This window comes from Pagrus major, chromosome 1 (assembly GCF_040436345.1).
Source record: "Pagrus major chromosome 1, Pma_NU_1.0".
NCBI lineage: Eukaryota > Metazoa > Chordata > Actinopteri > Spariformes > Sparidae > Pagrus > Pagrus major.
In genome coordinates this window covers 32,236,963-32,251,731 of record NC_133215.1, presented here as the reverse complement: position 1 = coordinate 32,251,731, position 14,769 = coordinate 32,236,963, and the positions used below count along the sequence as shown (strand labels likewise).

General features: G+C 40.3%; 1 protein-coding gene across 3 annotated transcripts; it reads left to right on the top strand.

The window, feature by feature from the left end:
* Positions 1-604: 604 nt before the first annotated feature.
* scrn2 (secernin 2) lies at positions 605-13,471 on the top strand. 3 transcript variants are annotated; one of them, XM_073474899.1, is made up of 9 exons: positions 611-792; positions 1,421-1,583; positions 2,568-2,749; positions 3,254-3,453; positions 7,103-7,318; positions 7,427-7,592; positions 10,018-10,198; positions 12,256-12,412; positions 13,093-13,471. In XM_073474899.1, exons 2-8 carry the CDS (start codon positions 1,422-1,424, stop codon positions 12,406-12,408), a joined length of 1,260 nt encoding a protein of 419 aa, XP_073331000.1. In that variant the 5' UTR covers positions 611-792; position 1,421; the 3' UTR covers positions 12,409-12,412; positions 13,093-13,471. The 3 variants fall into 3 exon arrangements, with proteins under 3 accessions (XP_073331013.1, XP_073331000.1, XP_073331004.1); XM_073474903.1 differs by lacking the exon at positions 611-792 and adding an exon at positions 913-1,299; XM_073474912.1 differs by lacking the exon at positions 13,093-13,471 and having other exon boundaries at positions 605-792; positions 10,018-10,221; positions 12,256-12,337.
* The last annotated feature ends 1,298 nt before the right edge of the window (positions 13,472-14,769 follow it).

The following is a 14,769-nucleotide window of genomic DNA, read 5'->3' as shown; positions in this document are numbered from 1 at the left end:
TGGTCAGAATCATAGTTCTGACTTTCTCGAGTATGTGTTGAGCTCTTGAAACACAGGATCCTACATTTCCCATAATGCAACGCCATACAATCAAACCCTGATGACATCACAAGGGTTATTTTTCTCAAACTTTGTAAGGTTCCCTCCAGAGCTACAAAAGACAATATGCAGCTGTTACAGGCCCAGCCGTGCTCTTCTGTGCCAGTGAACTGGACCTCAGGCTCAGTTTGCAGCGCTGCTCCTAACTTATAACAAATATGAACTTGTTTACTTTAGCGAATGCAAGGTAAGACATTTGTCCAGCTCATCACTTTGAGTCACACAGACATGAACTCATGAGTTTAGCTGAAGCTGATAATCAGCAACTATGATGAAACAAATACTTTGCATATAATTACAGTTTTATACGCTCTTATTTTTATACAGTGGAAGTGGTGAAAGGGCAGAAATAAAGAAGAAGAAGAAGAAACAAAGTCTGTGTTTAATGTCAACTTTTTAGTAGTAACACAGGATTATGAAACATGATTCTCATGGACTGATTTCAAACCAGTCTTGGCTGTGAGGCCGACTCATGATGAAGAGCTGCATCATCATCACTCGGGCTCTGCTGTGCAGCTTTCCACAGGTGTGGACCGGACGCCTGTGCCTGTGTGAGACGGTGAGCTGTGCTTGTGGCCAGACGAGACGAGACCTTTAAGTACATACCTTTGGATTTCTCGGTCACGTGACCCGCTATCCACAACCTGCCTTCTCGCAGCCAGCCGTCCGCTCTCACCATTGAAAAAAAAAAAGGTAAACATTTTCCACACCAGCACGCACACACTAGCTCTAGTTTACGGACTATTAGCCTTGAACTCCCCCCCCCTCCTTTGACTAAACCCCCCGAGAAAGGCGGAATGACACGCGGCGACAGGCGCGACGCTGCTCCGGAAAGAGCCGGGGAGCGACAGTGTGCTGAGCCGGGCCTTATCTCTGGGACAGGCACTGCTCTCACACCGAGCTCCGCCACAGGCTACGTCTGAGATCAGAGCCGTGTTTTGGCGACATAATTTCCCGACATGAAAGCGTGTTCGTGTTCGCAAATGCGAGGCGAGGCGAGGCGAGGGGGGGTAACAGAGCAACGTGGCGGTCGGATTTGTGCAGATTACAGTCAATAAAGTGCTCGCACAAGACTGCCTTCCTAATCCTCGGGTGAAAGGGATGGGCAGTGCACCGGCTCAATCTGACTTTCTGCACAGAGCCTGGGTGGGGAAGGGAAGGAGACTCTTCCTCCTGACTCTACACATGTGGTCAGAAAAGGTGTCGTCACATTGTCAGACCCTGACGATTAGTTTAACTCAGGTTGTTTACATGAGGCGGTTACTTGGTTTGACAGACACTTCTGCTGCCCGCACATTATTTGGCTCTTTCTCTGTTGCAGGATGGCACAGGCTCCCATGTCATGTGACTGTTTTGTTTCCTTGCCCCCTGGCTCCCGCGATGACCATGTGATCTTCGGGAAGAACTCCGACCGTCCCCGGGATGAGGTGCAGGAGGTGGCTCACTACCCTGCAGCGTCTCACCCTCCAGGCTGCATGCAGGAGGTAAGGCAGGCCTGGACTCCTACAGTCTCACACCGCCAGACACAAACAAACAGGCATCACTGAAATGCACAGGTTGACTGAAACACTGTGCACTCCCACAGTCTGGTGCACTGCAGAAAAAGAATTCAGAATAAAAAGATTAAAATGATATTTTTGCTCATGGTACAAAGGATTATTATTTGCAATAAGCTTGTCTGCAACAGAATAGTTAATATTTACACAGGGCCTTCATGTAGTCACATTCTTTCCTGTTAATGTTTAAGGGGAAGGAAGTGAAAGTTTAAACCCACTGATTAAACCCCTCCTCCTTTCACCTCTTATGCAGTTTTTGACACATCTGTTTCTGAGATGCGTCCACCAACCAAAATACAGTCAAGGTGAAAGATATCATGTACACAACTTACAATTACATTATACATACATATAAAATCAGTAGTGTCAGTAACATAACACAGTGTCTTCCCTGTAAACATGTTTCAGTCGAAGAGAAAAAGTCCCTATACAAACTGTTGACAGCTTGTTCCATACAGTCTCCTACTAAGTTTTTAAAGGTAAAAATTGTCATTGCTTTTAGTTCCACCAACTGAACTGCATTCATACAGGTAGCTATTTTGGAACCTGGGCAAATTAAACCCAAATTAAAATCACCAGCGGTACTTTAAAATCATAATATAACTATTTCTTATTACTGTTAATTCTGAATGGATTTAATTGTTGCATTGATATATCTTAGAAAGTTCACCCAAATATGAAAATTCAGTCATTATCTACTTGCCCCCGTGCTGATGGAAAGTCGGGTGAAATCTCGTAGTCCACAAAACATTTCTGGAGCTTCTGAGCAAAACCGTGTTGCAGCATTCTTCTAAACAACTGAAGTAGATGGGGACTTGTTTTAAAACATATCAAAACAAAAACAAAAAATAATTTTTTGGTGAATTGTTCTTTTAATGTCAACTGTCTCTCACTCATTAATTTTGTCTGCAGTGCACATACATCCAGATCCCTCAGGTGGAGCACACTCATGCTGTCATCCTCAGCAAGCCTGCCTGGATGTGGGGGGCTGAAATGGGAGCCAATGACCAGGGAGTCTGTATTGGGAATGAGGCTGTCTGGACCCGAGAGCCCGTCACCCCTGGTGAGGCTCTGCTGGGCATGGACCTTGTCCGGTGAGCACTGAAAACCTTTTGATACTTAAATAACCCCACTATATTGATAATAAACAGCTTATCCAATTTTAGCAATTAAGAAAACATAATCTTCAGGGCTGATCAGAGCAACTATTGCATCCTCTTTAAGAGCAGTTTGAATATTGGATATTCAGTGGAAGCATTAGTTTAATCCTCTCAGGCTTTGATCAGGAGGGTGTGTAGATTGTCACAAGCATGTTATGACAGGTGTAGCAAGTACTGTTGGAGCGTGGCACTTAGAGTAGCATTTCCTTCTAAACATATTCAAAGATGAGGGTGTAGACAACAACTAAACCGGTTTTCATGGTTAGTTTGAAAGACTAACTGATCCAGCTATAAACTGATAAAGAAGTAAAAGTAGCTAAATACATAACAATGCAAGACTTTAATAAATAACAATATTATTAATAACATTAATACCTTGTATAGAGGAAACTAAGACTTTAGATTTTGAAGTAACCCGGCATGACTTTGGATCATCAGACTGGGGTTGGAGCGTGGTGACAGTGCCTGGGCAGCGCTCACGGTGATCACCGGCCTCCTGGAGCAGCATGGTCAAGGGGGGCCGTGCAGGGAGGATCCTGAGCCCTTCAGCTACCACAACACCTTCCTCCTGGTGGACCGCAACGAGGCCTGGGTCCTGGAAACAGCTGGAAGGCTGTGGGCGGCGCAGAAGGTCACAGGTGAGGCTGCATTGTAAAGTGTGCATGTATAGTCTAGATGGTTATTTGGTTCAATGGCTGCTGAGCTGTTAATGTATGCAGAACTATAGATATAATTCAGTGACTTAAAGGTGCAGTATGTAAGAATTGGCCTATTATTGAATTCATACTCAAATACAGGCGGAGCATATCACCAAAGTAACCACTAACTGCTGCTAAATGTCACTGCCCATAGCTAGCTAGCTCAGTTAGCCATGCGGCTTACAGTTTGAACTGGGAGCTCGAGGACCAGGGGAGTGTTAGCGCAGGAGCTTTGGACCGGGATGAGCTGGGGCTAGCTAGTTAGCATGCTGACTTCAGTAGATATCTCTGGAACACAGTACATAGACAGCATAATGTCAAAACTGCAATTTATTCACATTCTGTTGACAATTTCAGTTCATTTTTGAATGTTTTCAACTAAAGTTCTTACATATTCCACCTTTAAGGCTGCTGCTGGTCTTGTAAAGACCTCATGTTTGTCCTGCTCATGCTGAACAACCATCTGTGCTCGCTGTTTTTTCTTCTAATTTAAAGTGGCACACAATATTTGTATGGATTAAAGTTCAGTTTTTACTCATTGATTAATTTATATCCTCCATTTGTTCACGCCATATTGCAATAGCCGACATACAGCTGTTTGACTTCAATAAGTACGAAACTCGTGTATTATTGACCTGCTTAAGTGAAGCTGTAGCTAAATGTGCATGTGTGTGTGAACTTAGTTAATGTTTGTCTTGAGGAATTTGTGCAGAAAAAACATTTGAGAATTTGAGGTTAATTATGAATAATGAGGTCTAAAGATATAAACACAATATCTAGCTAGACTTTGTGCTGTTTGATATTTGCACTGTGTATGCAGCATCATATCTTGTTGTCAAGCTTATTTATAAAACCTTATAAAGAGGCCTTTGCAATCTGTAAAGCATGATACCTTTCTGCCTTTCTCCTTGTTTTAGATAAGAAAAAAACATTTTAAGGAAAAGAAATAGAGGGAGAAATCTCAAGAAGAGTAACTAAGGAGGGATCCCTCGTCCAGGTTGGACCTACAGTGCAATAGGTGCCACATGTGCAGAGTAGACAAAAGCAGCAAAAAGCATTACAATATGTAAAATGGTAGTATAGTATAATAGACAACCCACATATATCAGTGATGATGCAAAAATCATAATGATTATCACGAGTCTGAAATCTCAATGTACTCTTCACTATTGCGGAAACTATTAAGTGTTTACTATATTGTATAAGGCGGGCCTATTTAACTACTTTTTTTAGGTCCAGATTTGGAAATAAGCAAAAGTCCTAAGTGGCCAGATATTTACAGATTCTCACTGTCTGACCTGTAAAACTAATAATACTAATTATTGTTTATTAGTTTTCACAATTGAAAAAGAGACATTGTGTACACAGAAGTACAGGAGAACAATGCACCTTTTTAATTTTAGGTTGTCAGTTTGATGCTTTGCACGTGTTAAAACTTACATAACATAACTTACATTACATAACTAAAGCATGCTTCAATTAGTCTCATAATAAAATGATCAAAGGGCCAGAACGAGGTTGTTAATGGGCCACATTTGGCTCCTGGGCCGCCAGTTTAATAGGTCTGATATAAGGAGTAGTGAATGAGTTAAAAAAGGGTGGATTTTAGACCTTTGTAGTTCTGAGGCTGTATTTAGACACAGGGGTGTTTTGAGCTATATGCTAACATGATCACACTGTCAATGCTAATATGTTGCTGTTTAGCTGGTATACTGTTTACAAACATCAATTACTTAGTTTAAGATTGGCTAACTAGCACCAGACACAAAGTACAGATGAGGTTTATGGGAATCTGTGTTCTTTATGTATTTGGTTATAAACCAATGTACCGTTCAAATAGAACTTTTTCCTGATGGTGGCACAAGATATAATGTCAGGGATAATCAAAGTCTGTCCAGTAGCTGTTGAGATAGTTGTGCGCCGACTCACAGGATACATCTGTCACACTGCTCTATGGCTAAACGCATTTACAGAGCTAACGCTAAATTAGACCAAAGTTATGCATAGAGTGTTCAGCTGCTTAATCAGCCTTAAAAAACAAATCAACAACAAACCACAAAGGAGTGTTGAAAATCCATACGATTTTATCCATACTTACATTACATCAAACTCACACTAGCTCTTTAATGTGGGAAGCTAAACTGCAAAGTAAATAAAGCCCATTCAGATCTCTTTCTTCATTCTTCAACATGAGACCACAGCTTATAGAGATGTGTCTGGGAATCCTGAAATTGTGGTAAAGAGATGCTTATTCGTCAGGGATGGATCACTCTGTCAAGAGGAGATAAACCTTGCAAGCTTCTCTGCTCGGTGTCTATGCAAATACAAACGAGCATGCCTTACATAAACAGTATGCTTCTGGCTAACTATTTGTAAAATTTCAAACATGTTGCACTCACAAACAGGAGACTGTCTGCTTTTAAAAGGTAAAATTTTCAACTCCTTACGGACAGCAGCCTTAAATCTTTTGCACAGTTAAGGGAGGAATTCATGCTTCCAAACACAGACTTTTTCAGATATTTACAATTAAGAGACTTCTTCACAAAACATAAAGAATAGTGATAAGTTGTGAAGGCCACTCCTGTTGAGGAGTTCTTGATAAAAATACAAACAGAGAACTGGGATAAGACACTCTTAAGCTGTTTTTACCAATTATTTCTGTTTATGAATTTGAATAATACACTACAGATCGAGGGAAGATGGGAAACTGAGATGAACCTAGACATACCACAGGACATGTGGGAAGAAATATGCACCGAAGCACATTTATCAATGAGTAACCAGTTCAAATATATGGCGGGAATTTAAGTGGAAGGTAATCATGAGATTTCTCCGAACACCAGAAATTCAGATAAATGTTGGAGAAACTGTGGTACACAAATTGGCAAGTTTGGTCTTGCCCTAAGTTGGAGATATTCTGGAAGGAAGTGTTCAAAGCAGTTAAAAGACATAGTTCACCAAAATATTACAATAGATCTGAATAGATCTGGTGGAGCTACTGGATCTAATTCCAAAAGGCATTGATAGGAGAGCTAAAAAATATCTTTTGCAAATATTGCTAAAAGCAGCAATTAAATGCATTACATTAAGACGGTCAAAACCTGACCCCCGAATACAATATTTGGATTGAGAAGGTATGGGAAATTTTCCAGATGGAGCAAATAATGTAGTCCTTGAGACTCCAAAAATATATGTTTGTTAAATGATGGATGGAGTCTTACCTGGACACAACTTCTAAATCAAATATGTATCTTAGTCTCCCCTTGTCATCCTACACATGCTTGCATCCTACACATGCTTGCATCATTCATTCTTATTTATTTGCTTCATTTATTTGTATTATTTATTATATTTCCTCTAATTTCAACCTGTGTTGTATTCTAACCACTTCAATTAATATTTCCCACTGAAATGTGTATTTGTTTTATTTTGTTTTTTCTTGTTTTATCCTTTTATTTTCATTTTATTTTTTTGCTTACAAAAAAATGTAGTCAAAGTTGTGAATATGATTGTTTAAGTGCTGAAACTGCAATAAAACTTGTTTTTAACATGGCGTCTTCAAATGCTAACAGCCGCTTTCTCTTCTCAGAGGGTGTGAAGAACATCTCCAACCAGCTGACGATCGGTGCTGAGGTCTCGGCAGAGCACCCGGAGCTGCGGAGCGTTGCCCAGGCTCAGGGCTGGTGGGACGGTGAAGGAGAATTCAACTTCTCTCAGGTGTTCAGCCCAGAGAACCCTCCTGCCAGGATGGAGCTGGCCAAACAGCGTTACAAGGGAGGCACAGAGCTGCTCCAGCAACATGATGGTGAGGTTGCCCCACTACCATATTTCCCAGAATGCCTTTGGACATCACTGACAGAACACTTTAAGACTGAACTTCTCTATTACACTTTTGCACTGTCTCTGGTGTCAGGCTCAGTGACGGCAGAGGTGATGATCTCCATTCTGAGGGACAAGCCCAGCGGCATCTGCATGGATTCTGGAGGTTTCCGCACCACAGGCAGCATGGTGTCTGTCCTGCCCAGGGACACCAGCCTGCCCTGCATCCACTTGTTCACTGCCACCCCAGACCCCTCCAGGTATGTCACTGATTAAACTAAGAATTCCTCATAATACTGTTAATACAATGCTGCAGTAATCCATTAACATTACATTTGCTGTTCTAAATAAGCAGCACTGCAATAATATTGGAAAACCTTGTATCACAAATTGAACTCCTGTTGCAAGGTTTTAGCACAGAGTCATACTATATCTAAGTGTGAGCTGTTCTGGGTGTTCTCTTAGAAATTCTCAGAAATCAGGAAAGCAAAAGGTTAAAATACACTGCCTGGCCAAAACAAAGCAACACTCTAATATTTAGTGGGACCGCCTTTAGCATCATTTTGATAAGCTTATGCAATCTCACAACATTTATCTCTGTCCAGAGTCGCATTAATTTTATATTGATGATGGGAGAGTCGGGCGTCTTCAGCACATCCCAAAGATTCTCAATGGGGTAGTCAGCTGACCTCATGTTTTGGGCACATAACGTTGCTGAACCTAGACCTGACCAACTGAATCAACCCCAGATCATAACACTGCCCCCACAGACTTGTACAGTAGGCACTAGGTATGATGGGTGCATCACTTCATCCTCCTCTCCTCTTACCCTGATGCACCCATCACTCTGGAAGTCTCCAGAGTCCAGTCTTTATACTCCCTAACAAACTGAATCCTTTTTCTCTGGTCATCCTCACTGATAAGTGGTTTTCATAAGGCTACACAGCTGTATCCCTTGAGTTCTCTTTGTATTGTGTGTGTGGAAATGCTCTTACTTTCACTATTAAACACAGTCGTGAGCTCTACTGTTGATTTTTGATGATTTGATTTCACCAAACATTTAAGTGATCTCCGATCACGTTCATTCAAGATTGTTTTCTACCAAACTTCTCCCTTGAAGATGATGGTTCACCACTGTCCTTCCAGGTTTTAATAACGTGTTGGACAGTTCTTAACCCAGTTTTCAGCGATCTCCTTAGTTGTTTTCTTTGCTTGATGCAGGCCGATAATTTGACCTTCTGAAACAGAGTAACATCTTTTCCATGACCTCAGGATATGTCTTCAGACATGGTTGTTTACGAAATGAGAAGCTACTCGCTGCATCAGTTAGGGTTGAATAACCTGTTGCCAGCTGACACATATTAATCACTGCAGTAATTATCCAATGGAAGGCTCTTACCTATTTGCTTAGTTAAATCCAGGTGGTGTTTTTTTTGGCCAGGCTGTGTGTATTGGTAATGCCCCATTATACAGAGCCATTCATTCCATGGTCTTTCTTCACTGTAGGAGCATGCATTGGTATTAATCATAGGGAAAATAGAGAATGATTATTTCATACTTCAAAGCAATTACCAATGCCAAGCTAGCATTGCCTTGATATTTTTGGTCGCTGCAGGGCATATGAGTTGAAAAGAAATGTGACTGTCGTCTACAGACAAACATACAATTCAACATACATGTACATACACATACAAGAATAAAATTTCAAAAAATAGGTTAAAAATGAAAAGATATATACTTGGGTTCAAATACGTGCAGGTCTATCGGGAAAACTGATGATAAACTCATTAAACGGATTAAAACATCAGTCTTTAATCTTTGTTTCTGTGTGACAAAAATGGAAAAGTATGAAGTTATATTGTTCTTTTCAAAGAGACTTGCAAGAAATTATTTGGAAATAATGGCCCTGTAAAATAAAGAATTATCTATATGTTTTAAAGGTCCTACTTGTAATTTAAAATTAAAAATTTTGAATCTCACTCCCAACTCGTCAAAAACTGACGCTCTGGGATGGCGGCAGACCAGTCCTACAATCCTAAATGATTTTGTCTGTTGGTCCAAGGCTACTCCTGACTAAACCACCATCTGTGCTGGCATTATATAAGGGGAATTACCAAGGCAGGTGTTGTCATTTTAATTTATTAATCACAGGTGCATAAATTACAAATTGGCTTTTTTTATGCTCAACATTTTTTGTGAATCGAATTTAAGTATACCTTTTGGAAATAGTCTTAAGACTAAGGTCAGGCATAAATCTAAATGCATTTTTATAAATGAGGCCCCTGGTGTGTGGTAGGTTCCATCTGGAAAAACAAACTTCAATAGAAGTTATGTGTTTTACTTTTGTTGCATCAGAAACCAAGTTGGTAGCATAAGCACCAAAAGTTAATTGAATAATCAGGGAAAAGTCAAGAAAAGAACCTCTAAACTTGAATATAAATGGCTTCTGAAATGATTGATTGGTTGTAGCAAAATGTGTTTACATTACATTTATTTTTATTGAAATATCATTTCAATTTGAAATGCATGCATTACATGAAGGTGTGAGACTCCGGTGTTATTTCCCTCCTAAACTTTGCTTTTCCTGCATTCTGTGTCCACTTTGGGTCGATGGGAGTTTCTGAGTCTTCGTTTCTCTTTTCCTGTTCCTCTCCCTGTCAACCCACCCCACCTGTACTTCGGTAGGTCTGTTTTCAAGCCTTTTGTCTTCTCGGACTGTTGCACCCCAGTGCTGAGGGTGGTCTCTCCACAGTTCGGCGCAGATGACCCTGTCAGGAAGCAGCCACGCTTTCAGAGCCAGGTGGACAGAAGACATGACCTGTACAAGGCCCACCAGGTGGCGCTCAACACCATGGAAACCAACCCGGTGGGCACTGATGGATGACCTAGGTCAATGTTAGTCCTGATTAGATCCCGGCAGAGCTGGAACTTCACATTCATTTCACTTATACATCCAAATCTTTTTACTGAGAGTTGAACTTGGTCAGTTGCTGATAAATTACAGGCGAGTTGCACAGCTCAGGACTGACACTCCCAGTGGAGAGCAAAACATGACAGGACTTCACAGTTAGTACAGACAAGACACATGGCGTGAGACTAAACAAAAACATGCTGCACATCCAAACTCGAAGAGCAGGGTTTCAATCATAACTACAATGTGCAACCAAAGACCAAAATGAGATTGCTATTCGTGCTTCAGAACAAAGTAATATTTTCCATTGAAGCCGTTCAGCAGACTGTCCTGTCTGAGATGACTTGTGTTTTTTTGTTGAATCAGTGTCACATATGGTAAGTACACATATTTTAACCTCCATTGAGCTAATCATGTTATAATTTAGGTAGCATAAAATGAATTGACAGTCACAGAAGGCCGGTCTGCTGTCTACAGATACACTATTTTCAGGAGCTATAGTGACCAAATTCCCATTTTCATACCACATGCAAGTTCAAAGTGTTTTAATTGTGATATGCATTCATACTGTGAAAAGTGAAAAACTTAAGTATACTCAAAAGCTCGCCGTCCTTAACCAGCTGCTGTCGTGTCTAATGAAAACAAGAGTCCCAATTCTTACGTTCTTCGATGAAACACATACAGGAAAACATAAATCCGTGTAGTACATTATTTCACCGATACTTGTGCTGCATTTATCTAGCGTGACATGGCCCAGCGTTGCGGTCAAAAAACCATATGCCCTCCTCTAGAAACACCTGTTCCTCTATTAATGGTTCCTACTTATATAGGCTATGGCCCATAAGAGTGACACCTACTGGACCAATTAGCCTCCCACATATATTTACTCTAGGAATATAAAAAGTTATCTTTTTGATTTTACTGTGGATGTACACTACCTCCCACAATGCAATGCAAAATGGAAATGTATATACTTTATGAGCTGTAAAACTTTAAAGCAAGTTTATGTTACTTTGACTGAACAGCGGCCAATATGTCCACAAGTGACAATTAACTTTAAAACATGTGCACAATGTCAGTTTCACATTAATATCTGCCTAAAGGTTGCTAATGTTTGCCACTTTAAGCTACCAGACCAAGTCAGGCTGCAGTAGTCTGAGTGTACTTAATCAAGCAATGGTTTGTTTTATTACTTATGACTTAAACCTTTTATTTGTAATAGATTAATGAGATATTTTTGCTTTCTAACGTTACTTTAAATTATTGAATTAATAAATTGATGAGAAAAAGAAAAAGGGGTAAAAATATACAAAGCTCAAACTTCTAATTGCAATATTACAAAGAAGTGGACTCAAGTTCAACTTACTAGCTTTTATGGGGCTTTCAGCTTTACACAGTATTCATCAGCAAAGGGCTTTCCTTGGTTGGCAAGCTGTCATGACTTCACCCACAACAATTCAAGGACTTCACCCTGCTGGCTTAAAAATGTGCATACAAGTTTCTTTTTCACTTGGAAGCAGAGTCTGAGAGACCAATCACAATCAACTTACTAGCTTTTATGAAACTTTCATGTATTTCACATTTTGTGATTGTTACGTCCCCATAAGGCCAGGGGGTGAGGGCAGTAACATAGCGTTAGTATATATTACACACTGTATATTATCAGTATGTAGTATGGAATTGGGACACAACTATTGGTGCGTTTTTGGTGAGCAGCTAGAGATCCAGATTAGTCTGTAGAGGAAATGGAGTTGTGTGAGAGTAGGTGTGCGACTGCTGTCATTAAGTCTGCGCCTCCTACCACACACATCTGCTTCAATTAAACTCAGACTTTCAAAAGTTAGGGAGTGGGATCTGGATTCTTGTTAATGTACATACATATATTGCAAACAGATTCTTGACCAGGTTTGGATTTAGTCAAACGACTGCACTGCTTCAGCAAGTTTAAATGTACAAGTGTGTACTATTTGACCCAGGTGTTGTTTTGACATCTGTCTTTTCCTCTCTGTCAGGATGAGGGTCTAGCTATCCATGAGATCCTGAGGGAGCTGGAGTCACAGTGTCTGAGTGAGATTTCAGCCATGCTGAATGGAGAGATACCAGGAGAAGAACTGGGGGACTTGTTTTTCGATTGCGTGGACACAGAAATTAAGTTCTACCAGTGAGGAGGTGGGAGGCTTCAGGAGCTCTAATTGGTGTTGCATTGTGCATTAATGTGTTCCGGTTGTTGAATATGCATGACTATGATAATACAGGTTATGACTTTCAGTAACTCTACATGTTATAGAATATATTGTCCATATAGGGTCAGGATCTTAGAAAATGGCATAGAAAGCACCTTAGAGAGGTGGAGAGCTCTGCTTTGTCAGCAGTCCAAGAACACACTCAATAATCCCATCTGGTTCAAAACAAATGTTATGCTAATATTCAAGATCATTGAGAGTCTGTATTTGTCTGTGAAAGAGGAACAGGCTGCAGGAACAAAGGATTCAAATGTCATGCCTAACTGAGTGTGAGGCCAGCCAGAGCCGCCAGAACAACTTTTACGACTGAAATCTGGACAAACCTGATCATGATCCTTTAACAGCCGCTAAGTTTGTTTTTGGCATAAGCCAGCAGCTCTTTGACAATGTTCCTGAAGAGTAAATCACATAAAACAAACACAAGATTACTCAGTAAGATCAAAGCTTTTATGAAAACTTGAAAGTTGTGATTCTTACAAGTTTCTGGTGTCTCTTAAAGTGTGTGTCTGCCGCTCTAACACTTGTGTAAGTTTGATTGTGAATGTGTTCTCAGCAAAGCTAAATAAGTCCTTAACGTTTGCTGTGTTTAACTGTCCTCTGTTACAGCGCCCTCAGGTGGAAATCCCTAGCACTCGCAGTTGCAGGAGAAGGCCCAGGGACTGACAGAAACTCTGTTTCTCGTCTGATGGGCCTCTGCCTCACTCACACGACAAACATCTCTGACACCATTCCATCATTATCAATGTCAAACCTGCACTTGTGATTGGAGCATATTAATCATCTGTTTCACCCAGGGAGCAATGGCTGCACCTCATTAGTGAGTGTAATGATGTAGACTGCACAGGCGCCCATGTAGAGCTGTGTGAAGTTGCACAAATACTGTGAATATGGCTTTTTGTTGAACATTTTGTTTGTTGTTGCAAATAAATGGGTTATCAATTGACGGCTACCTGTAGAAATGATCTAATAAAGAATGTGCATAGTCTGTCCTGAGTATGTTGTGAGCTTTCTGGCCACCCAAGTGGTGCAGCTGTAGGTATTGGTAATGTTAGCATGCATCATCACATCACATTAAGCCGGTTGAAATTTGTACATCTCTCCATTTCAGCCCTCCATCCAGACTAATACCCTAAAAAGATTTACCAAAAGCCTTTTATGGCTGGCTTAGTGGTTCAGTGTGCGTGGGGTAAAAGGTCATCTCTAACTACAGTGCCTATTAAAAGTATTCACCCCTTTGGATGTTTTCCCCTTTTAATGCGTTTACAAAAAAAAACCTTTAATGTCAAAATTAAAACAGATTTCTACAAAATGATTTAAATTAATTCAAAATATATAATGTAAAATAAGTGATTGCATAAGTATTGCAGTGTTTGTTGTCTGCCAAACATAGCATCTAGTCTGATGGCTAAAAATACATTTTCTCATGAGACCAAAGAACCTTCTTCAAGTTGACCTTGGAGTCTCCCACATGCCTTTGGCTGAACTCTAGTGGAGATTTAATGAGCTTACTTCAACAGTGGCTTTCTCTTTGCCACTCTCCCACAAAGCTTTGACTGGTGAAGAACCCAGGGAACAGTTGTTGAATGCAGAGTCTCTCCCATCTCAGCTGCTGAAGCTTTTAACTCCTTCAGAGTAGTCATAGGTGTCTTGGTGGCCTCCCTCACTAGTCTCCTTCTTGCACAATCACTCAGTTTGTGAGGACGGCCTGCTCTAGGCAGATTATTTACACATGTGCCATATTCCTTCCATTTCTTAATGATGGATTTGACTGAACTCCTCTGACTTATACTTTTCAATAATCTTTTCACAGAGTTGCTTGGAATGTTATTTTGTCTTCATGGTGTAATTGTAGCCATGAATACTGATTAAACAGTGACTGGACCTTCAGACACAGGTGTATTTATATTACAATCACTTTAGACACATTCACTGCACTCAGGTGATCTCCATTTCACTAGTTGGCTGTTCCTCTGTTGAATTAGGTCAGTCACTTTAAACTTATGCAATCACTTATTTTACATTATATATTTTGAATTAATTGCAATTACTTTATAGAAATCTGTTTTCCCTTTTGACATTAAAGTTTTTTGTTTTGTAAATTCTCAAAAAAGCCAAATTATATTGACCATGATTCCGTTTATAAAAGCAATAAAAGGGGAAAACATCCAAAGGGGTGAATACTTTTTATAGGCACTTTATCTCTGTGATTGTGTCTTTTAAATGGCATGTGAAAACCGACTAATACGGGTGAACTTTGATAACGAAGCCAACAGTCAGTATGGG

Bases quoted from the DNA above. Each gene is read 5' to 3' on its own strand.
- scrn2 (XM_073474899.1), top strand. From the start codon at position 1,422: ATGGCACAGGCTCCCATGTCATGTGACTGTTTTGTTTCCTTGCCCCCT. The intron at 7,319-7,426 runs GTGAGGTTGCCC...CTCTGGTGTCAG, and splicing joins GCTGCTCCAGCAACATGATG to GCTCAGTGACGGCAGAGGTG. The intron at 10,199-12,255 runs GTGGGCACTGAT...CCTCTCTGTCAG, and splicing joins ACACCATGGAAACCAACCCG to GATGAGGGTCTAGCTATCCA.